A 24,691-nucleotide genomic window follows, 5' to 3' on the forward strand; every position below is an offset into this window, starting at 1 on the left:
ATCTTTAAAAAACCAAACGAAACAACAAAAAAGAAAAAGGAAAAGTAATGGAAGAGAGACAAGAAGAGCTGCAGCTGTGGGGAGGGGACACATCTGCTGCCAGTCCCTCTGCAGCACAGCCCTGGAGTGGGACCCCTCCCCAGGGACCCCCTTCCATCCGCAGGGACCCCTGTCCCACTTCAGGGACCCCTGTCCCTCACTGGGGACCCCTGTCTGTCCCCGGGGACCCCTGGCCCACCTCAGGGACCCCCGTCTGTCCCCAGGGAGTTGGGAATAAATAAAGCACTGACAAAGGGCGGGGGAGCAGGGAGGGGCTGGCAGGGCAGGGCAGGGGCTGGCGGGATGTCCCCTGGGATAAGGGATGTCCCCTGGGATAAAGGATGTCCCCAGGGCAGTGTCCCCAGCACTGGGGTGCTGATGCTGCTGAGATTCGGGTCCCCAGCCCAGCTTGGGGACAAGGGGACCGAGGGACAAGGGGACAGAGGGACAGGGGGACAGAGGCTGGTGCCCACTTCTGGGTGCCTCGAGCCCAGGTGGCCACGGCTCCCGTGGTGTCCCCAGCGCTGTCCCTGCTCCCGCGGTGTCCCCAGAGCAGTGACAGTCCCTGCAGTGTCCCCAGCGCTGTCGCTGTCCCCGCGGTGTCCCCAGAGCAGTGACAGTCCCTGCAGTGTCCCCAGCGCTGTCGCTGTCCCAGGCTCGGGGCTGTTCCCGGCTGTGCCACAGGGAGGTGCCGGAGCCCCGCGCACAGAGGGACAGCGGGGACACGGCTGGGGAGAGAGCGGCTGGGCATGGAGCGACATGGCACACACCTGGGCATGGGACACACACACCTGGGCACTGCACACACACACCTAGGCATGGCACACACCTGGGTATGGCACACACACCTGGGCATGGGGCACACACACCTGGGCATGGCACAAACACACCTGGGCATGGGACACACACCTGGGTATGGGACACACACCTGGGCATGGCACACACACACCTGGGTATGGCACACACACACCTGCGTATGGCACACACACACCTGGGCATGGGACACACACCTGGGCATGGGGCACACACACCTGGGCATGGGGCACACACACCTGGGCATGGGGCACACACACCTGGGCATGGGGCACACACACCTGGGCATGGGGCACACACACCTGGGCATGGGGCACACACACCTGGGCATGGGGCACACACACCTGGGCATGGGGCACACACACCTGGGCATGGGGCACACACACCTGGGCATGGGGCACACACACCTGGGCATGGGGCACACACACCTGGGCATGGGGCACACACACCTGGGCATGGGGCACACACACCTGGGCATGGGGCACACACACCTGGGCATGGGGCACACACACCTGGGCATGGGGCACACACACCTGGGCATGGGGCACACACACCTGGGCATGGGGCACACACACCTGGGCATGGCACACGCACACACCTGAGCATGGCACACACCTGAGCATGGCACAGACACACCTGGGCATAGCACACACACACACCTGCGCATGGCACACACACACCTGGGCATGGGACACACACACCTGGGCATGGCACACACCCCTGGGTATGGCACACACACCTGGGCATGGCACACGCACACACCTGAGCATGGCACAAACACACCTGGGCATGGCACACACACACACCTGGGCATGGCACACACACCTGGGCATGGCACACACACATACCTGAGTATGGCACACACACCTGGGCATGGCACACGCACACACCTGAGCATGGCACAAACACACCTGGGCATAGCACACACACACACAGGCACTGGCACACACACCTGGACATGGCACACACTGCACACTCACCTGGGCACTGCCACCCACCTGGCCAAGTCACACACACCTGGCCACCCCTAACCCACCTGGCCACCCCCATGCCCAGGCACACCCCAGCCCCTGCCCCAGGCTCTGACCACCCCACGCTCATTTTTCCTCACAATTCCTTCCCCTCAGCCGCTCCCTTCCCTCCCTCCCGCCCCGCAGGGCTCAGGTGCAGCCCGGGCTGCAGGGCCCTGTGCCCGGGCACAGGCGGGCACGTCCCCCCCCGGCTGGGGGCTGGCAGGGCAGGAACAGCCCCCGCTTTATTCCCAAAGTGGGCCAGAGCTGCCGGCAGCACAAAGGGCCCCGAGGAGCCCTTGGCCGGGGCCGGGGCCAGGCTGGAGCTAAAATTGGCTCGGTGGGAATTCGCTGGCAGGCGCCAAAGAGCGAGCGGGAAGCGCGGAGGGGAGGTCACACCGGGATAGAGCAGGGACGAGTGTGTCCCTGCCCTGTGTCCCCATCCTGTGTCCTCATCCCGTGCCCAGCAGCGCAGCGGGTGAGGCTCTCCAGGAGCCGCAGGTGCCGCAGGGCTGGAGATGCTCTGGAGGTTCCCCGCAGCCTCAGGTCCCCTCAGGGGTGACAACGCAGCAGCCACAGCGTCACCAAATCTCCAGGCTCCACGTGCCACCAAAGCAAGGCCAAGCCAGTCCTTGCCACCCAAAATCCCTGGTGCCCACCCTCGTGGGACCCTTCTAGAGGTGGGCAGCTCCGCTGTGGCAGAGTGCCATCCCACCAGGACACGCCGTGCCCTGCCGGAGGTGGCAGCCAGCCCTGCCACGCCCTCGGCTGTCCCCTGTCCCCCTCAGTCCGTCAGCACCACCAGCTCGCCGTCGCTCTTGTCCTCGCCCTCCGAGTCCTCGTCCTCGCTGTAGCGGTACATGTCCCCCTCGGGCACCGAGTGCCCATCGTCACCGGCGTCCCCGTCCTTGAGGCTGCGCGTGTTGACGATGACGGGCATGGTGGGGTCCACGCCGCGGGGCAGGTAATGCTCCAGGAGGGGCGGGGGCAGCTGCACGCCCACCGGCCGCGGGTACAGCACGTCCGAGGAGCTGGGGGGCACCTGGCTGCCCTGCGGCCTGGGGGGCACGGGGGTGGGCACTCAGAGGGGCAGGCAGGGCTCAGGGGGCTGCCCTCGGCCACCCCGAGGGGGGAGTTATGTGTGGGGCAGGTGGGCATCAAACCCACGGGCACGAGGTGGGCACACACCTCATTGACATCAGGTGGGCACCAACCCCATGGGCACCAGGTGAGCCCCACCCCAGCACCACCCCCCTGAGCCTGTGGGGTGGGGCACACAAGGTGTTCCGTACCAATCCCCCTTATCAACTCCCTCTTACCAATCCCCCTAAACAATCCCTCTTACCAATCCCCCTTATCAATCCTGCTTACCAATCCCCTTTCTCAATCCCCCTTTACCAATCCCCCTTATTAATGCCCTTTTACCAATCCCCATTACCAATCCGCCTCATCAATCCACCATTACCAACCCCCTTATCAATCCCCTTATCAATTACCCTATCAAGTAGCCCTGCCTGGCGTCCTGGCACCAGTTCCTTACCAATCCCCCTTTACCAATCCCTTTTCTTAATCCCCCTTTACCAATCCCCCTTTATCCATCCCCCTTACCAATCCCCTTATCAATCCCCTTATCAATTACCCTATCAAGTAGCCCTGCCTGGCATCCTGGCAGAGGTTCCTCATCAATCCCCCCTTACCAATCCCCCCTTACCAATATGTGTGGGGCAGGTGGGCATCAAACCCACGGGCACGAGGTGGGCACACACCTCATTGACATCAGGTGGGCACCAACCCCATGGGCACCAGGTGAGTCTCACCCATGTCACCAGGTGAGCCCCACCCCAGCACCACCCCCCTGAGCCTGTGGGGTGGGGCACACAAGGTGTTCCGTACCAATCCCCCTTATCAACTCCCTCTTACCAATCCCCCTAAACAATCCCTCTTACCAATCCCCCTTATCAATCCTGCTTACCAATCCCCTTTCTCAATCCCCCTTTACCAATCCCCCTTATTAATGCCCTTTTACCAATCCCCATTACCAATCCGCCTCATCAATCCACCATTACCAACCCCCTTATCAATCCCCTTATCAATTACCCTATCAAGTAGCCCTGCCTGGCGTCCTGGCACCAGTTCCTTACCAATCCCCCTTTACCAATCCCTTTTCTTAATCCCCCTTTACCAATCCCCCTTTAGCAATTCCCCCTTACCAATCCCCTTACCAATCCCCTTATCACTTACCCTATCAAGTAGCCCTGCCTGGCATCCTGGCACAGGTTCCTCATCAATCCCCCCTTATCAATCCCCCCTTACCAATCCCCCTTTATCAATTGCCCCTTGCCGATTGCCATTGCCAATGCCCCCATTACCAATCCCCCCATTATCAACCCCGCTTATCAATCCCCCCTTACCAATCCCCCTTTACCAATCCCCCTTATCCATCCCCCATTTACCAACCCCATTACCAGCTCCCTTATCAATCCCCTTATCAATTACCCTATCAAGTAGCCCTGCCTGGCGTCCTGGCACCCGTTCCTCATCAATTCCCCCTTACCAATCCCCCTTTATCAATTCCTTCTTGCCAATCGCCATTGCCAATTCCCCTTATCAATCCTGTTTACCAATCCCCTTTCTCAATCCCTTTTTACCAATCCACTTTATTAATCCCCCTTTACCAATCCCCCTTTACCAACCCCCCTTATCAATCCCCCCTTACCATTCCCCCTTTATCAATTCCCCCTTGCCAATCGCCATTGCCAATCCCAATTTATCAACCCCATTACCAGCTCCTTTACCAATCCCCTTACCAATCCCCTTATCAATCCTGTTTACCAATCCCCTTTCTCAATCCCCTTTTACCAATCCACCTTATTAATCCCCCTTTACCAATCCCCCTTATCCATCCCCCATTTATCAACGCCATTACCAGCTCCCTTATCAATCCCCTTATCAATTACCCTATCAAGTAGCCCTGCCTGGCATCCTGGCAGCAGTTCCTTACCAATCCCCCTTTACCAATCCCTTTTCTTAATCCCCCTTTACCAATCCCCCTTTAGCAATTCCCCCTTACCAATCCCCTTACCAATCCCCTTATCAATCCCCTTATCAATTACCCTATCAAGTAGCCCTGCCTGGCGTCCTGGCACCAGTTCCTTACCAATCCCCCTTTACCAGCCATTGCCAATCCCAATTTATCGACCCCATTACCAGCTCCTTTACCAATCCCCTTACCAATCCCCTTATCACTTACCCTATCAAGTAGCCCTGCCTGGCATCCTGGCAGCAGTTCCTTACCAATCCCCCTTTACCAATCCCCTTTCTTAATCCCCCTTTATCAATTGCCCCTTGCCAATTGCCATTACCAATGCCCCCATTACCAATGCCCCCATTACCAACCCCGCTTATCAATCCCCCCTTAACCAATCCCCTTATCAATCCCCCTTACCAACCCCCCTTATCAATCCCCTCATAACCAATCCCCCTTATCCATCCCCCATTTATCAACGCCATTACCAGCTCCCTTATCAATCCCCTTATCAATCCCCTTATCAATTACCCTATCAAGTAGCCCTGCCTGGCGTCCTGGCACCAGTTCCTTACCAATCCCCCTTTACCAATCCCTTTTCTTAATCCCCCTTTACCAATCCCCCTTTAGCAATTCCCCCTTACCAAGCCGGTTCCTCATCAGCGCCTTGTACTCTCCCACGCGCAGCCGCTTGCCCTCCACGATGCAGGTGCGCTTGGGCCGCGGTTTGTATTTGTAGTCCGGGTACTTCTCCAGGTGCTGCCGGCTCAGCCGCGCCTGCTCCTCGTAGTAGGGCTGCTTCTCCTGGTTGGACATGGACTTCCAGCGGGATCCTGCGTGGGGAAAGGAGGAGAGCGTCCTCACAGCCTGCCTGAGCGAGGAGATCGGGGCGAACCCACCCCGAGGTTGGTTGGTGCTGTTGGTTGATTAATTAGTGATGGTAATTAATGGTGTTGGTTGTGGGAATGGTGCCTGGATTTAGGGCGGTGCTGGTGGGAGCCACGTGCCACAGCTGGTTCTGCTGGAATATTGGGAACAGCTTCCCTGAACTTCCCTGGGCATTTCCAGGGATTCATCCCCTCATTCCCTGACCTTCCCCAGACATCTCTGAGGATTCATCCCCCCATTCCCTGACCTTCCCTCCCAGGATTCATCCCTTCCTTCCCTGACCTTCCCTCCTGGATTCATCCCCTCATTCCCTGACCTTCCCTCGTGGATTCATCCCCTCATTCCCTGACCCTCCCTCCAGGGATTCATCCTCTCATTCCCTGACCCTCCCTCCTGGATTCATCCCCTCATTCCCTGACCTTCCCCAGGTCAGGGAGGTCCCTCTGTGGCAATTAAGAGTGGACCCCCTGTCTCCAGATCTTGTTCCCACTCCTCCTGGGGGATGCAGAGTTGATCCTGCCCCAGGATCTTATTCCCATTCCTCCAGGGGCTGCAGAAGGGCTCCTGTCCCAGGATTTTGGGGGGGATGCAGAGGGGATCCTGCCCCAGGATCTCGTTCCCATCCCTCCATGGCGCTGCAGAGTGGATCCCCCATCCCCAGATCTCATTCCTGTTCCTCCAGGGGCTGCAGAAGGGCTCCTGTCCCAGGATTTTGGGGGGGATGCAGAGGGGATCCTGCCCCAGGAGCTCGTTCCCATCCCTCCATGGAGATGCAGAGGGGATCCCCATTCCCAGATCTCATTCCCATCCCTCCAGGGGCTGCAGAGGGGCTCCTGCCCCCCATCTCACCCAGGATCTTGCTGATGCTGGAGTTGTGCATGTCTGGGAAGGCCTGCAGGATCTTCCTGCGCTCGTCCTTGGCCCACACCATGAAGGCGTTCATGGGCCGCTTGATGTGGTTGTTGTTCCTGGACTCCGGGAAGTGCCGGGAGCCTGCAGGGACACGCGGGATGAGGGCAGGAGCCAGGGGACAGAGCCAGGCGGGGGTCACCACCGTGCCCTGGCCACCCTCACCGTCCATCTCGCAGCTCAGCAGAGCCTCGTCCAGCCGGTGGCCGGGGGTCTCCTCCATGCGCTCCTTCACCGGGGAGGAGTCAATCCCAACGGGCTCCTGCGGGACAGCGGGGTCAGGAGCCAGCCCCAGCCCGGGGACAGCTGTGGCTGGTGACCTGGGGTGGCAGAGGGGCTGGTGACAGCACGGAGTGACGCTCACCTTGCGGTAGGGGCTGCTCAGGGACCCCTCCATGGCGGCGCCGTGGCCGTGCAGCAGCTGCCGCGCGTCGTGGATGGCTTTGGTGATGGCATCGCCCTCTCCCAGGAATCCTGGCAGGACACGGGCACCCGTCAGTGCCAGCGGCCACCCCAGTGACCCCCCAGAGTACCCATCAGTGCCAGCAGCCACCCCACTGACCCCCCAGAGCACCTGTCAGTGCCAGCGGTCACCCTGCTGACCACCCAGAGTACCCACCCTCATGGACACCTATCTGTGCCAGTGGTCACTCCACTGACCACTCACAGTACTGACCACTAAGGGCACCCATCAGTGCCAGTGGCCACCCCAGAGTCCCCAGAGTACCCGTCAGTGCCAGCGGTCACTCCACTGAGCCCCCAGAGTACCCCAACCTATGGACACCCATCAATGCCAGTGGTCACCCCACTGACCCCTCACACCACTGACCCCTAAAAGCACCCGTCAGTGCCAGTGGTCACTCTGCTGACCCCCCAGAGTACCCACCCCTAAGAGCACCCATCAATGCCAGTGGTCACTCCACTGACCACTCAACCCACGCCCATGGGCACCCATCAGTGCCAGCGGCCACCCCGCTGACCACTGATGACCACTCACAGCACCCACGCCCATGGGCACCCATTGGTGCCAGTGGTCACCCCACTGACCCCTCACACCACTGACCCCTAAAAGCACTAATCAGTGCCAGCAGTCACTCCACTGACCACTCAACCCACGCCCATGGGCACCCATCAGTGCCAGTGGTCACCCCGCTGACCCCCACACCACTGACCCCCCCCTGACCACCCCAGCTGCGCCCCGGGCGGTGGCACATCCCAGGGTGACAGCGATGTCCCTTGTGTCCCCACCCAGCGGGAGGTTGGAGGGGCTGCTCTGCAGCTCCCTGCCGGCGCCGTGGCTGGGTGGCAGCGCCTGGCAGCCGCTCATCTTCAGACTGGGCGAGCTGGAGGCGCTGGGCAGCTCGGGGCCTTTGGGCTTGGCCGTCAGGTTCAGCGGCTGCGAGGTCTCCTGGGGAGGAGAGAGGGGTGGGGGGTGAGGAGCTGACCCCAAAGCCCCAGCCCAGGGTTTGGGGGGCTGTACCAGGGCTTGAAGGGGGTTTTGGGGTTGCACCAGGGGTTGAAGGGCATTTTTGGGGCCATACCAGGGTTTGAAGGGAGTTTTTGGGGCTGTACCAGGGGTTTAAGGGGGTTTTTAGTGCTGTACCAGGGTTTGAAGGGGGTTTTGAGGGCCATAGCAGGGTTTTGGGACTGTACCAGGGTTTTCAGGGCTGTACCAGGGTTTGGGGGGCTGTACCAGGGTTTGAAGGAGGTTTTTGGGGCTGTACCAGGATTTTTGGGGCTGTACTAGGGTTTTTGAGGCTGTACCAGGGTTTTTGGGGGCTGCATCAGGGTTTGAAGGGTTTCTTTGGGGCTGTACTAGGGTTTGGGGGGTTATACCAGGGTTTGGAGGGCTGTATCAGGGTTTAAAGGGGATTTTTGGGACTGTACCAGGGTTTTTTGGGCTGTGCCAGGGTTTTTGGACCTGTGCCAGGGTTTTTGGACCTTTACCTGGGTTTTTGGAGGGTGTCCCAGGGTTTTGGGGGCTGTCCCAGGGTTTAGGGGGCTGTATCAGGGATTTTGGGGGCTGTATCAGGGTTTGAAGGGTTTTTTTGGGGCTGTGCCAGGGTTTCGGGGCTGTACCTGAGTTTTTGGGGTTTTTGGGGCCGTACCTGCATCGGGAGGTGGCCCGGGCCCGCGGGTCTCTTCAGCGTGGCAGGAGGGGGGCTGTGCAGGAGCTGCACCGGGTAATCCACTGCGGGAGCAGAGGGACAGCGCTTGGGGACAACAGGGACGCGGCTGGGGGACAAGGCCACCGCGCAGGGCCGGGCCAGCCCCGACTCACCCGGTTTGCAGGGGATGGGCTGGATGGGCAGCGCCAGCTGGGACTCGGGGCTGACCGGCAGCGGCTGGTGCCCGGGGGTGAAGGCGGGGATCATCACGTAGGGCATGTTGACCTGCTGGAGGGGACAGGGACACCAGATCAACGCTGTGCCACCCCCGCGGGGGACAGCAGGACAGCGGTGACAGGGACAGAGGTGTCCCCTGCCTTTACCTGGATCTGCTGCTGGAGGAGGTTGATCTTGTGCTGCTGCTGGATGAGCTGCTGCTGCTGCTTGGCGATCTGCGGAGGGGACAGCGGCGTTGGTGGCATCAAGGACAGCGCTGGGCTGGCCTCCAGCCTGGCAGAACCCGGCCAGCGCCGCAGGAAAAGGGTGGCAGGGGGTCCCCAAGGCCATGGGAAGGGCAGGAGGAGGGGCTGAGCTGCCTTGAGCCACCTCGAGGGACACAAGGGCTGTGTGTCACACCCCAGGCGTGACAGCGGTGTCACCCCTGCCCTTGGGGGAGGTGTCCAAGGAGCAGGTGAGCACAGGCAGGAGGCACCTGGGGTGGTTTGTTCATCCTGGGGGGCTCAACCCCCATCTCCATCCACCCATGGGTGTCCCAGCTCTGAGGGATGGGATGGGAACAGAAAATGGGACCCCAAAACCCACCCCAAAGGGATCCCGAGGGGTGACGGTCCCCACCTGCTCCTGCTGCTGCCGTGCCAGCTCCATCTGCTGCTGCTGCTTCTCGAAGAGCATGGTGGCCATGTTCTTCTGCTCCGAGTGCGCCGTCAGCAGCTGGTCCCGCAGCGTGGACAGCTGGTTGATCATTACCAGCAGCTGCAGCTCCTTCTCCGCCAGGCTCTCCTGGGTTCCTGGGGGAAAACACAACAGGGTGAGGGTCGGAGAAGTCCTAAAGCCACCACAGCCACCATGGGGTGACCAGGGAATGGCAGACTGGGGAGGAATGGAAAGATCCCCACACTCTGAACCCCCCGCCCTGCAGCCAGAGGCAGCAGAGGTGCTCACGTCCAAAAAAAACAATCAAAAAAACCAATTTTCTTCTGCATTCCTGGGGGGAAAACACCCGACTGGATGAGGGTCAGGGGGTGGGGAGGGGGTCAAGCACAAAGTGGGATGGAGGTGGTTTTGTTTAAGGAGTGTAATTCCTATTTCCTCTGAGATTGAAGACTTTGGGGTGGGAAATGTGAGGCAGAGAAGTCCTAAAGCCACCAGAGCCACCATGGGGTGACCAGGGAATGGCAGACTGGGGAGGAATGGAAAGATCCCCACACTCTGAACCTCCCACCCTGCAGTCCGAGGTAGCAGAGATGCTCACCTCCAAAAAAAACCAATTAAAAAAGTGACAAATCTCTACGAAATGTGGACATTTCCCCGCCTGCTTTGGTGCTCCCGGCTGGGAGGCAGGAGGGAGCTTGGTGGAGGTGAATCCCACCTTTCACTTCCTTGGATTCAGCCGTGTTCCTGCCCAGCAGCCGCTCCTTCCAGTCACTGGCCAGCAGCTTCTCGATGGTTGGCATCACTGGGGACAGGGACAGGGGACAACCACATGAGCACACCCCGAGGCTCTGCAGCACGGCTCAGTCCATCCCACAGCTCTGGGGAAATCCCGAGGGGCAGGGAAGGGACCCCAAGAGGTCCCTTGGGAACGTTTCCCACCTTCCTTCAGGTTCCTGTTGAAGTCCAGCTTCTCCTGGCCGCTCCCGGCCGGCTCGAAGGCGGAGCGCCGGGGCTCGGGGACGTCCCCGGTGGATTCCTGGGGGACACAGATGTCACTGCCACCGCCAGGGACACCCCCAGCAGGGGACATCCCAGTCCGGTGGGATGCTGGGAGCTGGTGCACGCTCTGCCAGGCACATTCCCTGAATCCCACCCAGAGAGCAGCATGGAAATGCTGGAATTCTCTCCCATGGTCCCCTGAGCTGCTCTCCCCTCTGAGGGCAGAGCAGGGAGAGGGAAAACCCCAGGACAATGGGAAAGGGAGGCTGAAGGGATGGGGAACACCTGGAGGGGGTCGTTGAGGGTTCCACACTGAAGGTGAAGCCCTCAAAGCCCAGAGATGACCCCAGAAAAGCCCCAGGTTTTCCATGGGCAAAACTGAGCTCTTGTTCCCAGTTTTCCGGGATTTTGGGGCTTAATCCTCAGAGAAACCAACCCTTCACGCCCTGGGAGCTCTTGTTCCTGGTTCTCCAGGTTTTCGGGGCTCAATCCTCAGGGAAACCAGCCCTTCACACCCTGGGAGCTCTTGTTTCTAGTTCTCCAGGTTTTTGGGGCTCAATCCTCAGGGAAATCAACCCTTCATGCCCTGGGAGTTCGTGTTCCTGTTATTCCAGGTTTTTTGAACTCAGTCCTTGGGGAAACCAACCCTTCACACCCTGGGAGCTCTTGTTCCCGGTTCTCCAGGATTTTGGGCTCAAAAGAGCAGCCAAAAAAACCTTGGGAGAGCCTCAGTTTCAGTTTTAATTCCTTGGCGTGAGGAAAAACCACGCGGGGGAGCAGCCACCGCCTTGTCCATGGGATGGAGGGTCTGGAGCAGGGCTGGGCAGCACCACCTCTGTCACACCCACCTGTGGCAGAGCCTGGGGGTCGGTGCCATCCCTGGGAGGTGGTCCCGGGGGGTCGTGGGGCCGGGGCTCGGCGCTGGGGGCAGCCCCCGGGGGGGTCTCGGGGCCGCCCTCCTTCTTCTCCTCGGTCTTGACGGCGCAGTTCACCATGGTGCCCGCTCCATCCAGCTCTGGGGGTGGAGAGACGGGGCTCCTCATGGACATCCTGGGGACAGCAGGGACGTCACCACGGCCACCGGGCACCCCTGGGCGTGGGCAGCCCTCTCCCAGCCTGGTGCCACCCTGGTGTGCCCCACGGTGCAAGGACAGCGTCCCTGGGGTTTGCCAAGGGGAAAGCTGAGCTCTTGTTCCTGGTTCTCCAGGATTTTGGGGCTTAATCCTCAGATAAACCAACCCTTCACACCCTGGGAGCTCTTGTTCCCAGTTTTCCGGGATTTTGGGACTCAGTCCTCAGGGAAATCAACCCTTCACATGCTGGGAACTCTTGTTTCCATGTTTGCAGGTTTTTGGAGCTCAAACCTCAGAGAAACCAACCCTTCACACCCTGGGAGCTCTTTTTTCTGCTTTTCCATGTTTTTGGAGCTCAGTCCTTGGGGAAACCAACCCTTCACACCTCAGGATGAAGGAATGAATTCCTAAAGGCAACCCAGAGATCCAAGAGATTGGGATTGAGGGACAGCTTGAGGGGCCTTCATGCCACGTCCAGCAAGCCCAGGCTCAGGGTGACAGGGCCCAGCAGCCCAGGGTCCCTCACAGCTCCAGGAGCCGTGCCTAGAAAGCCATCGGAGCAGCCACGGGTTCCCGATCCAACGGGAAAGGGAAATCCTGGCTCTGCCCAACAACGGCTGGGACGGCACCGGAACGGCTCCCCCAGGAACCCCCGGCACGGGAGGGACCTGGGACTGGCCACCAGGATGGCTCCTCCAGGAATCCCTGGAATGGAATGGAATGGAATGGAATGGAATGGAATGGAATGGAATGGAATGGGACTGGCCACCAGGATGGCTCCTCCAGGAATCCATGGAACAGAATGGAATGGAATGGAGTGGAATGGAATGGAATCGGAACGGCTCCCCCAGGAACCCCCGGCACGGGAGGGACCTGGGACTGGCCACCAGGATGGCTCCTCCAGGAATCCCTGGAATGGAATGGAATGGAATGGAATGGAATGGAATGGAATGGAATGGAATGGAATGGGACTGGCCACCAGGATGGCTCCTCCAGGAATCCATGGAACAGAATGGAATGGAATGGAGTGGAATGGAATGGAATGGAATGGAATGGAATGGAATGGAATGGAATGGAATGGGACTGGGACCGGCCACCAAAATGGTTCCTCCAGGAATCCCTGGAATGGAATGGAATGGAATGGAATGGAATGGAATGGAATGGGACTGGCCACCAGAATGGCTCCTCCAGGAATCCCTGGAATGGAATGGGACTGGGACTGGGACTGGGACCGGCCACCAGAATGGCTCCTCCAGAAATCCCCAGCATGGGATTGACCTGAGACTGGGACTGGCCACCAAAATGGCTCCTCTGGGAGTCCCAGTCATGGGATGGATCTAGGACCAGGAGTGGCCACCAGAACAGCTCCTCTGGGAGCCCTGGCCCAGCACTGCCAAGGCCCTGCCAGGACAAGGGGCTGGCCCCGGGAATGGCTCTCCCTGATCCCACAAACCCCTGTGGGTGCCAATCCCAGTCCCAGTGGGGATGGGCACCGCAGGAGTGACCATGAGTTTTATAGGGAAGGGGTTGTAACACCCCATGGGGACCCCAAGCACTGGCGTTCCATGGGGTTTGTCCCCAAAAAAAACATGTTCCGTGGGGTTTGTCCCCAAAAAACCTGTCCCACCCCTCGTTCCGGGTGCCAGGACTGCCAAGAGCCAGCGCCAAGATCAGTGGTGCCCACGGGTCTGTGCCCATGGGGATTTGCCTTTGGAGGCCACCAAGCCTCACACCACACAGCAAGAACAGGAACAAGCATTGTCCTCGCCTTTCAGCGGGAATAATGGGAAAAGGAGGAAGGGATTTACCCTGGAATCGGGATCTGCGTTGTGGGACTGCCCTGAGATGGAGACAGCGCCTGCCACCCCAAACCCAGCACCCTCTCACCTCCCAGACCCCGCTCAGGAGCCCCTAAAGCCAGTTTGGGGGTGCAAAGTGGGGTGGGGAGGGCTGAGCTGGGCCGCCCGGCTTGGGGGCAGCAATTACATAACAAACAAAGCCCGGCTCAAGCTGCGAATTAATCAAACGGCTGAAAATAAAACCTTCCTCTCAGGAACTTCAAACAAAAGAAATGAAAACAACAAGGCCGGCTGGGTAATGAAAAGCCAGGGCTGTGAATAGGGGACAAAAGGAAGTGGAACAATGGGGTGTTGGACAAAAGCAATAAAGTAAAGGGAAGTGTGACAGCTCCACAATAGGGCACTGTGCTCGCCAGCCTTTCTGATCTTAGCGGGCCTTTTTTTAATCTCGGTTCCCTCGCCCTCCGCCGAACAAACCCGCCGGGTTTCCTCCCGGCCCCGCATCGCCCGGGGGCTGCCGCATCCTGCGGCGCCCCTTCCTGCCCCGGCTCACCTTGGCCGGGGCCACCCGGCCCCCAAAATCCAGTGCCGGGAAGGAGCGGACCCGGCGGGAAGCTGTGCCCGCTCCAGCAAGGATTGGCCTTGTGGGGATGTTATAGGTGGGGAAACTGAGGCAGGAATGCACAGCACAGCACCTCAGGTGTGTGTGAAATGCCATTTCCCCGGCTTTTTTGGCGTTTTTTCCATGCAAAAATGCAAATTTTTGTAGGTTTGGGATGCTGTAAGAGCAGCACCGCGGCACGGAGCGATGGCTTTGGTTTGAGGCAGAGACAAAATCCCATCGCAGCCCTCCCGCAGGTCCCGTTCCCATTGTGCTTCACCTCCCGGTGCCACTGGAAGTTCACTCTCAAAATGGGGCCAGGCTTTAATAGGGCCGTGTTTGAAAGGGGCCTCCGTGAGGGTTTGTTATCCACCCTGCCGAGCAAACAGAAAAAAAGGGGAAAAGGGGGAAACTGCGCTGTTATCTCATTCCGGGCGGGTCTCAGGTGTGGGCTCCGGGGCTGCCTGGGGCACACAATGGGCACGGAACAATCGCCCTGGCACGGCGCTGAAGGGATCTTCTCGGTTTTTAATGTTCCCCGTTAAATCCAGGGTGGGGAGGAAGGGAGGGAATGGGGTCGGGATGGAAAGCGCCAGCCTGGAGGATGGAAACAGATCCCAAATCCTCATGGGATGCTTCCTTCCCTCACAGCTCTTGGGGGGCTCATCCCACAAGCAGCAAAGCCCTGAAATTCCAATTTTGAACTCATATTTCACCTTTCCTCCCAATCCCAGCCTGGCAGCTCCAAGATTTGGGACGTGGGATGGTGGCAGCTCGTGTTTCCCGGTTCGTACCCGCGAACGGCACGTCCTGCAATTCTCCCGGTGGCCGTGCCACCCTTCCTGCCCGCCAGCCAGGCCTGATCCTATCGGCCCCGCTGTGTGGAGCAGAACTGCTCCAGGGGCTGGGAAAAGGGGATGAGGTGCCAGGAAACACCCACCCTGCCCGGCACCGGTTTGGGGATCCGAGAGGTGCCAAAATCCCACCAGTGCAGGAGTTTGGGATCCAGATGTTGAGACCCTGGCCCTGCAGGAGTTTGGGATCCAGGAGGTGCCAAAATCTCGGCACTACAGGAGCTTGGAGATCCAAGAGATGCCAAAATCCCACAGCTTGGGATCGAGGAGATTCCAGATGTTGCAATCCTGGCACTACAGGAGTTTGGGATCCAGGAGATGCCAAAATCCTGGCACTGCAGGAGTTTGGGATCCAAGAATTGTTGCAATCCTGGCACTGTAGGAGCTCGGGATCCAGGAGATGCCAAAATCCTGGCACTGCAGGAGCTCAGGATCCAGATGTTGAGATCCCAGCACTGCAGGTCTTTGGGATCTAAGAAACATCAAGATCCTGGCACTGCAGGAGTTTGGGATCCAAGAGGCAATGGGATTCCAACACAGCAGGAATTTGGGATCCAAGAGACACCAAGACCCTGGCACTGCAGGAGTTTGGGATCCAGATGTTGAGACCCTGGCCCTGCAGGAGTTTGGGATCCAGGTGTTGAGACCCTGACACTGCAGGAATTTGGGATCCAGGAGATGCCAAAATCTCGGCACCGCAGGATCTTGGGGATCCAAGAGCCACCACGATCCCTCACCCCGTGTCACATCACTCCTGCCTCAGGGCTCATCCTGCCCCTCAGTTTAGGGACAATCCCACCCCAGGGACAGCAAAGAGACCCTTGGTGAGCTGGCTGGGGGAGCTGCTGCCTGGATTTTCGGGATCACCCTGCCCTCTCCTGCCCATCAGGTTGTCCCAGCTGCTGGAGTTCTCCTCCCTCCCAAAGCTCTCCATCTACGTCTCTTCCCCTCAGGAACCCAACGTGGTTCCCAATCATCCCAAAAAAACCTCACCCCACCACCAGAGCCCAGGAAACCGGGCAAAACAGGGGAAAATCCAAGGAGGAAACACCAGAGGAGCAACGCCGGCACGAGCAGCAGCCGCGACACCCCTGGGAGAGGGCAGAGGAAAAAATAAAGACACACACGGAGATTTTCCTCTTCCAGGCAGGACCTGAGGAATCCCGGCCGGCCACCGGGACAGACAATAGCCCATCTCCTGCCAGACGAGCGGGGCCGCTTTCCTGCCAGACTTGGAATGTCCTTTCGGGGCCGCTTCCAAGCCTTTCCGCCCCGGGTGTCTTCCAAGAGAAAAGAATGGATGTTTGCTCCACCGTGCCCGGCAGGGATGGCCAGGGGTGGCCCATGGCCCTGCCTGGGGGAAGTTCATGGGGCTGCTGGGTTTTCCCTGGGGATCCAGATCATCCCCAGGATTTGGGGTCGTTCCCTGGGAACGGCAGGTGGCCGTGGGGGAGGTGGGATGTGCCGTCCGTCCATGGGGGTGGGAGGAATGTGGGTGAGGAAATGCAAGACCCCGGGGTCTGATGGTTTGGGAAAATTGGTTTTGAACCCCAAAAGGCAAATGGATGAGAATTTTCAGCCCCAGAAACGGCACCACCACCACGTCAGATCCACGGAGTTTGCTGGTTCTATAAAATTCTTTTTTAACCCCAAAAGGCAACGGGATGAGCGTTTTCAGCCCCAGAAATGCCACCACCACCATGGCAGAGCCACAGGTTATTTTGGTTCTGAAAAATAATTTTTTAGCCTCAAAAGGCAATGCAATGAGAATTTTCAGCCCCACAAATGCCACCACCACCATGTCAGAGCCACAGGTTTTGATGGTTCTGAAAAATCTTTTTTTAGCCCCAAAAGGCAACAGGATGAGGGGTTTTACACTTAGAAATGGCACCACCACCACGTGTGAGCCACAGCTCCACGTGTCACTGCTCAGAGCCCGTGTCCCCTGCCCGGGCTGTGTCCCCACCCCGCCGCCTCACAAAGCAGCAGCGGAAAGCTCCAAATTTGGGCTCAGCCCTATCCTCGGCCGCCTCTGCTTTCTCTCCCATCTCTACCTCACTTGAGCTCAGCAGCAGAAAAACCCAAAGCTCCCCTGCCCAGAGAGCTCGGGGCGCCGGAAAAGCTGCAAAATCCGCTGTGAGATGGAAGATTTTTGGTGTCCACCAGAGATTTGGGGAGGGGGCTGCTCCCCGGGGCAGCAGGAGCAGGATGGGAATTGTCTGGTTTGTCCTTCCCAGTGGTACTTTATGGAAAATCCCCATCCCAAAGACCCCGCCAGACCCCAAATGCCCCTCTCCATCCTGGCACGGCCTTTGGGGTGAGCAGGAGCTGAGATTTCCCCCTGTCCCCCCAAACCAGGTGGGTGTTTGTCCATCCTCCACCCACCCTCAGCTCCCTGAAGGAGATTTCTCCTTCCCCAAAGGACAACCGGCCTCTGGAAACATCCGGAAATGTCCCCACGAGGTCAGAGCGCGGCGGTGACAGCACCAGCATCACGGAAACTGCCGGCACAGGAAGGAGTCGGGGTCACCCCTCTGCTCGTGCCACCCCATCCCTCCAGGTCCCCTCTGCAGGGACCATCCTGGTGTCCCCAGGGAGGGATGTCCCCTCCTCACGCCTGCAATTCTCAGCACGGCCACGTCATGGGGTTTTTTGGGGATGCAGAGCATCAATTTTCCATCTTTTAAGATGGAAAGGAGCAATCTGGGTTGCCAGGTTGAATCCTCAAGAAATTACAAACATTTTTGTCAATTCTATCCCAAAAAAACCCCAGCCTGCCCCTTCTGGAGGCCTCCAGGCCTTACCCAGGGTTATTAATGAGGTGCACATCGCCCTGATGAATTCCTGCAGAGTTCTGGGGGCAAATCCAATCAATCCCACTCTCCAAAACTTGAGGAAAGAGGGAAAATAACAGGGATTCATCCCTAAATTCTCTCAAATGCAAGGCAGGGAGGAAAAGGGGAATTCCTGGGCCAAGGGGAAGAGGAGGACCTGGGATGCTCCATGGTCTCCATCGGGTGTTTCCCATCCCCTATAAATCCCAGGATCCTGGTGTTCCAGGAGATGGGTTGAGGGCTAAACTGCAGCTCCTGCTTCTCCCATGGGATTGTCCCTCTGGGCCAAACCCACCCCATCCCTTGGGGCTTGTCCTCCCTGTGTCCAGCAGGACTGGGGGGCAGGAATGGGGAAACAGAGCCCCCAGCAAAGCCTGAGAAGGATGAGACAACCCCCACACATCCCCTGTGGGCACCGGGATCAGGATCTGTGCCCCACACATCACTGGGATCAGGATCTGTGTCCCACACATTCCCTGTGCCCCACACATCACTGGGATCGGGATCCATGCCTCACACATCACTGGGATCAGGATTTCCTGTGCCCCACACATCACTGGGATCGGGATCTGTGCCCCACACATCACTGGGATCAGGATCTGTGCCCCACACATTCCCTGTGCCCCATACATCACTGAGATCAGGATCCATGCCCCACACATCACTGGGATCACCCTTGGGGCTTGTCCTCCCTGTGTCCAGCAGGACTGGGGGGCAGGAATGGGGAAACAGAGCCCCCAGCAAAGCCTGAGAAGGATGAGACAACCCCCACACATCCCCTGTGGGCACCGGGATCAGGATCTGTGCCCCACACATCACTGGGATCAGGATCTGTGCCCCACACATCACTGGGATCAGGATCTGTGCCCCACACATTCCCTGTGCCCCATACATCACTGAGATCAGGATCCATGCCCCACACATCACTGGGATCAGGATTTCCTGTGCCCCACACATCACTGGGATCGGGATCTGTGCCCCACACATCACTGGGATCAGGATCTGTGTCCCACACATCACTGAGATCAGGATCCATGCCCCACACACCACTGGGATCAGGATCCATGCCCCACACATCACTGAGATCGGGATCCATGCCCCACACATCACTGGGATCAGGATCCATGCTCACACCCCCTGTGGCCACCAGGATCCGTTGGATCCATCCCGGAGCTCTGGGACATCCCAGGGTCCCTTTGGATGGGGAATTTCCATCTCCCCCTTCTTTCCCACTACTCCAAGGGGGTTGATCCTTTAGCATCCCAAAAGCAGCTGAGACCTTCCTTCCCAACCCCAAACCCAGGGATTCTGCCTCCCGCGAGCCTGTGCGACAAAACCCAGCCAGGAGGTCCATAATTATCCAAATTAAACCCCATCCCTGGAACATAATTACCCAAACAAAACCCAATCCCTGGACCATAATTGTCCAAATAAAACCCAATCCCTGGAACATAATTAGCCAAATAAATCCCAATCCCTGGAAGCAGCCGGATCCTTCCCTGGCCCAGGGCCACCCCTTCACAGCCACGACCCAAACACATTTTTCCTTTTGCTGTGGGGAGGGTTGGAAATAGGAGGGGAAGGGGAAAAAAAAAAAAAGTCTGAACCTCAGGTGGAACTTCCTGGCCGCGGGATTTATGAGGCGGGAATGATCTCATCAGGGAAGCGGAGGAAACTCCGCTGGAATTATTTCCAACCCCAATCCCGGGAACAATCCCAGGACGAGCCACGTGACGGCCCCGGGAGCAGCGCTGGTCATTCCCGTTTCCTGGCTCCAGAAGGGACTTTGGGAGCTTTGGGGTTGGTTCTGCTGCTCCAGGAGGTAAATCCCGGAGGAAAAGGCTCCTCGCAGCACCTCCGGCTCTGCAGGGTCCATGTCCAAGGAATTTTATGGGGTTTTAGGGGAAGGGGATGCTCAGGAGAGGGAAATTAAGGGCAGGGAGAAGTCTAAAAGCACAAAGTTTCCTTCCCAGAAAATCACAGGTCTAAACGTCTAGGAAAAAGCAAAACCTTTTTTTTTTAATCCCCCTTTTCCTCTGCCCTTCCCACCCCCCTACATTAAAACCCTAAAAAACCCCAAAACATTCCCTCTTCAATAGAGGCAATCCTGGCACTCTGAAAAATTGAGATTTACCCTTTTTTTCCCTTTCTTTTCCTGCATCAGAAATAAACATTAAAAGATATTTTGGATCCAAACCCCCCTGTCCTGCAGGTGCTGAGCCTTTATCCCCAAACCCAGCGGGGCAGGATCAGCCCCATCACCCCACAGAGGGGTTCTGGGGCCACCTCCAGATCTTTGGGACCCAACAGAAATCCCTGGAGCAGCTCCCAAACCCCCTCCAGGCCATCCCCTCGCTCCCCAGCGGAGCCACCCGTGACGGAATGAAATTCCAAAAGGCAGAGAAATAAAGAAAATCCCAGGACGAGGATGGGGACGACTCACCCCGAGGTTGGCACGGCGAGCCTGGCACGGCGAGCCTGGCACGGCGAGCCTGGCACGGCTCCCTCCCTGCCCTGCCTGGCCCCAGAGCGGGCTTTATCGGGGTGGCCGATCTCGGTGGCGTTTTTGTGTCACTTCTGTCACTCAGCGTTTCCAGGCACGGCCGGGGGTGGGGGGCTCGGCTGAGGCGCTGAGCGCAAACGAGATTTTAATCAAGGCTTTGAACCAGCCTTGGCTCGAAAGCTGACTTTAAGGCAGAATTTGAAGAAGGTTTTAAAAGCGGAATTTAAAGGAGAATTTAAAGCAGATTTTCCTATCGCCTGAGGGAGGGAGGGCCAAGATTTCTGATTCTTTTTCCTGGCCCTATTGGGAAAAAAAAAATCCCAAAGCAGGGCTCACCCTCTTGCCCACAGCTCCTCGTGGGAGGGAAGCTCTTCCCAAATCTTTTTTCCATGGGAAACCCATGGGTGGAGTTGGGGATGAGCAGAACTTGGTGCTGGTTTGGGCCCGTCCCACTCCATAATCCCCCATCCCTGAGCTTTTATGGGATTTGAAACCTCCAATAATTCCATATTTTTCCAGGTTTTTGGGGGTTCATCCCATGCCAAAACCCATATCCGTAACCCCCCATCCTTCAGCTTTTATGGGATTTTAAACTTTCCAATAATTCCATATTTTTCCAGAAGTTTGGAGTCTCCATTCCATGTCAAACCCCCAAATCCGTAACTCCCAACTCTTGAACTTTTATGGGATTTTAAACCTTCCAATATTCCATATTTTTCCAGGTTTTTGGGGTATCCATCCTACGTCAACAACCCCCCATCCCAGAGCTTTTATGGGATTTTACACCTCCCAATAATTCCATCTTTTTCCAGGTTTTTGGGGTCTCCATCCCATAACAAACCCCATATCCATAACCCCCCACTCTCGACCTGTTATGGCATTTCCCACCTTTCACTAACCCACTCTTTTTCCAGCTTTTCCCGTTTGTGGCCACCAATCCCACCTGGAGTTTCCCAGGATTGCTGGGCACACCCAGGAGCACCCAAGGGTGCTCAGAGCCAGATTTGGGGTCTCTCACTCTCAGCATCCAAGCCCCCAATCGCACCCCAAAATCTTCTGGGGCCGCGTTTCCGCCCCGCAGCCGCAGCCGGCAGCGCCCCGGAAACCTTTGGGGTCCCTGTGCTCGGCACCCTGAGCTGCACCAACACGTCCTCACCTCCAGATTGTGCCCAGAAGGGGACACGGAGGGACAAAAGGGGACACGGAGTCACTTCCCAAATTTGGGGCACAGGGAGTTCCAGATGTTGGGGTTGCTTCACGTTCCAGCAATGGGATTTTTTTCTGGTGTTTTTTGGAGCTGCCCCAAAGCCATCAGGGCCTTCGTGAACCTCACTCTGAGGGAAAAGGTGCCACTGGCTGCTCCTCACCTGCCCCAAAATCATCTCCTGTCCCCAAATCATCTGCCCCAAAGTCATCTCCTGCCCCAAAATCATCCCCTTCCCCAAAATCATCTTCTACCCCAAAATCATCCCCTTCCCCAAAATCATCTTCTGCCCCAAAGTCATCTCCTGCCCCAAAATCATCTCCTGTCCCAAAATCATCTTCTACCCCAAAATCATCCCCTTCCCCAAAATCATCTTCTACCCCAAAATCATCAATCATCATCTGCCCCAAAGTCATCTCCTGCCCCAAAATCATCCCCTTCCCCAAAATCATCTTCTACCCCAAAATCATCCCCTTCCCCAAAATCATCTCCTGTCCCCAAAATCATCCCCTTCCCCAAAATCATCTTCTGCCCCAAAATAATTTCCTGTCCCCAAATCATTTCCTTCCCCAAAATTGTCTCCTGTTCCCAAAATTATCTCCTGTCCCCAAATTTTCTGCCCCAAAATCATCTCCTGCCCCAAAATCATCTCCTGTCCCCAAATCATTTCCTTCCCCAAAATTGTCTCCTGTTCCCAAAATTATCTGCTGTCCCCAAATTTTCTGCCCCAATATCATCTCCTGTCCCCAAATCATCTCCTGTCCCCAAATCATCTCCTGCCCCAAAATCATCTCCTGTCCCCAAATCATCTCCTGTCCCCAAATCATCTCCTGCCCCAAAATCATCTCCTGTCCCCAAAATTATCTTCTGTCCCCCAATCATCTCCTGTCCCCAAACATCTGCCCCCAGTCACCCCCTGCCCCAAATCCCTCCCCGGATTCAGCCCTGACTCCGTTCCCGCGGGGCTCGCAGGGACCAGGGATGGACGGGGTTGGATGAACCCCCCTGGGCAGGACATTTTTGGCCCCGTTCCCCGCCCAGCCAGGGCTGTTTGGGTGCTCTCTGCCCTGCTCTGGGGTTTTGGGGTGCGGGTTTGGGTTCTGAGCTCATCCCCCACCTCGGGTGACGCCGAGCATCCGGCGGCGCTTCCGCGGCCTCGCCAGGAGCTGCAGCAGGGCCTGGCAGCCTTGCTGACACTGTTTTGTCTTTTTTGGGGCACTAATTCAGCTCACAGAGACACCCCTGCTTCTGGGGTTTGGGGTTTGGGGTTTGGGACGCCCCACTTTGCATCCCGCTGCAGGATCCAACGGGATTTGGGAGCAGAGACTTCCAGATTGTCACAATCCCAAAGGATGGGGTTGGGGTTTGGGCCTCACCCCTCCTCTCCCTGCTGGGTTTGGGGGAATTAAAAACCAGCAAATTCAGCTCTGGGATGGGCTCCTCGCCTCGGGGGGAGCAGAGGGATTTGGGAAGGAGGGTTTTGGGAATAAGGGGTTTGGGGAATGAGGTTTTTGGGGTGGTGTTCACAGCACAACAAAATCCCAGCACGGACCAGAAGTTTTGGGAATGAGTGTTTGGGAATGAGGGTTTGGGAATGAGAGTTTTGAGAATGAGGTTTTGGGGAATGAGGTTTTGGGGTGGTTTTCACCACACAATAAAATCCCAGCACAGACCAGAAGTTTTGGAAACGAGGGTTTTGGGAATGAGGGTTTTGGGGTGTCTTTCACCACACAACAAAATCCCAGCATGGACCAGAAGCCACCAGTCCTCCCCATTTGGGACGGGGTGTCAAACTGGGGCTCCCCATGTGGGCTCGTGGTGCTGGTGGCACCTCTGTCACCCCCTGCCCTGTCCCCACGTCCCCTGGGCTCCCTGAGCACCGGGAATTGGCAGCTCTGGCCTCCAGGTGCCCATGCCAGCCTGGTCCCAAGAAACTGGGGGGTTTTGCTCCCCCCTGGGAAAACAAACGGATTTTGGGAGGATTTTGTGGCTGTGCTTGCAGCCTGAGCAGTCCCAGGCTCCCGTGTCTCTTCCCTGAGCTGTGCCAGCTCTGCCCAGCCCCCAGGATGAGTTTTTTTGGGAAAACACACAAATCCCACATCCAAAAATGGTTTTTCCCCAGCCAGATTCCCAGCACGGACCCACAAACCAGAGGAAACCCATCAGAAAGGAGCCGGAATGGGATCCCAGAGAACCCAAATCCCTACAAGAGCCCCTAAAAGCAGCAAATCCTGCCCTGCCCTGCCCAGCCTGCAGCTGGGCTCTCCAGGGGACCTCCCTGCTCCTAAAATCCACATGGAGAAGCAGCGGGAAAGGGCTCCCTGCGGGAACTCGCTGCAGCAGCCACGAGGGGTCCGTGCCACCCGTGCCACCCCCGCCCGTCCCCGCCGCGGGTCCGGGCACGCTCCCGAGCCAGCCCCTGCCCCGGGGGACCCCGCTTTCCGCTGGGCGTGAGAGCAGAACAATAGGGCCGAGCCCTCCATTGTTCCAGACAAAAGATAAGGCCGGCTCTGGCATTCCCCAGCGCCCGCCCTGCTCGGGAGCTGCTGTTCCCGGCCCTGCCATTCCCAGCCCTGCCATTCCCAGCTTTGCCTTTCCCCATTTCTGCCATTTCTAATTCTGCCATTCCCAGCCCTGCCATTCCCATCTCTGCCATCCTCAGCTCTGGCATTCCCAGGCTCTGCCATTCCTGGTACTGCCATTCCTAGGCCCTGCCATTACCAGGATCTGCCATTCCCGGCTTTGCCATTCCCCATCTCTGCCATTCCTAATTCTGCCATTCCTGGTTCTGCCATTCCCAGCTCTGCCATTCCCGTTTCTGCCATTCCCAGCTCTGCCATTCCCAGCTCTGCCATTCCCGGTTCTGCCATTCCCTATTTCTGCCATTCCCCATTTCTGCCATTCCTGGTTCTGCCATTCCTGGTTCTGCCATTCCCATCTCTGCCATTCCCATCTCTGCCATTCCCAGCTCTGCCATTCCCAGCTCTGCCATCCCCGGGGTCAGGGCAGAGGATTTTCCAAGCCATCCCACAGCAGGTGACTCCAGGGGGCTGTTGGACTCTGAAATATTTGAAATTTTGCCTCTCTGCAGTTTAAGGCTCCGTTCCCAGGTCTGAAATGTCCGAAATTTTGCTTTTC

At 57.8% G+C, this 24,691-nt stretch overlaps 1 protein-coding gene across 7 annotated transcripts in view; it reads right to left on the minus strand.

Annotated features, from left to right (window-relative positions):
* Nucleotides 1-1,769: 1,769 nt before the first annotated feature.
* The window catches only part of SOX13 (SRY-box transcription factor 13), a 29,229-nt gene continuing 6,307 nt past the window's right edge, over nt 1,770-24,691 (minus strand). Inside the window, exons 1-14 of one of the 7 annotated variants that reach the window (XM_039702600.1) lie at nt 20,290-20,467; nt 11,534-11,735; nt 10,626-10,722; nt 10,402-10,488; nt 9,648-9,820; nt 9,176-9,244; nt 8,793-9,080; nt 7,933-8,092; nt 7,049-7,158; nt 6,850-6,946; nt 6,625-6,768; nt 5,535-5,720; nt 5,419-5,449; nt 1,770-2,920 (exon numbers count right to left, since the gene is read on the minus strand). In XM_039702600.1, the coding sequence (XP_039558534.1) occupies nt 2,647-2,920; nt 5,419-5,449; nt 5,535-5,720; nt 6,625-6,768; nt 6,850-6,946; nt 7,049-7,158; nt 7,933-8,092; nt 8,793-9,080; nt 9,176-9,244; nt 9,648-9,820; nt 10,402-10,488; nt 10,626-10,722; nt 11,534-11,734 (1,917 nt within the window). In that variant the 5' untranslated portion in view covers nt 11,735; nt 20,290-20,467 and the 3' untranslated portion in view covers nt 1,770-2,646. Of the gene's footprint in view, nt 2,921-4,358; nt 4,390-5,418; nt 5,450-5,534; nt 5,721-6,624; nt 6,769-6,849; nt 6,947-7,048; nt 7,159-7,932; nt 8,093-8,792; nt 9,081-9,175; nt 9,245-9,647; nt 9,821-10,401; nt 10,489-10,625; nt 10,723-11,533; nt 11,736-20,289; nt 20,468-24,691 lie in introns of those variants that run through there. The other 6 variants (XM_039702605.1, XM_039702604.1, XM_039702601.1 and 3 more) reach the window with 6 other exon arrangements.

This window comes from Passer montanus, unplaced genomic scaffold (assembly GCF_014805655.1).
Source record: "Passer montanus isolate IOZ18808 unplaced genomic scaffold, ASM1480565v1 scaffold157, whole genome shotgun sequence".
In the NCBI taxonomy this organism is placed as follows: Eukaryota; Metazoa; Chordata; class Aves; order Passeriformes; family Passeridae; genus Passer; species Passer montanus.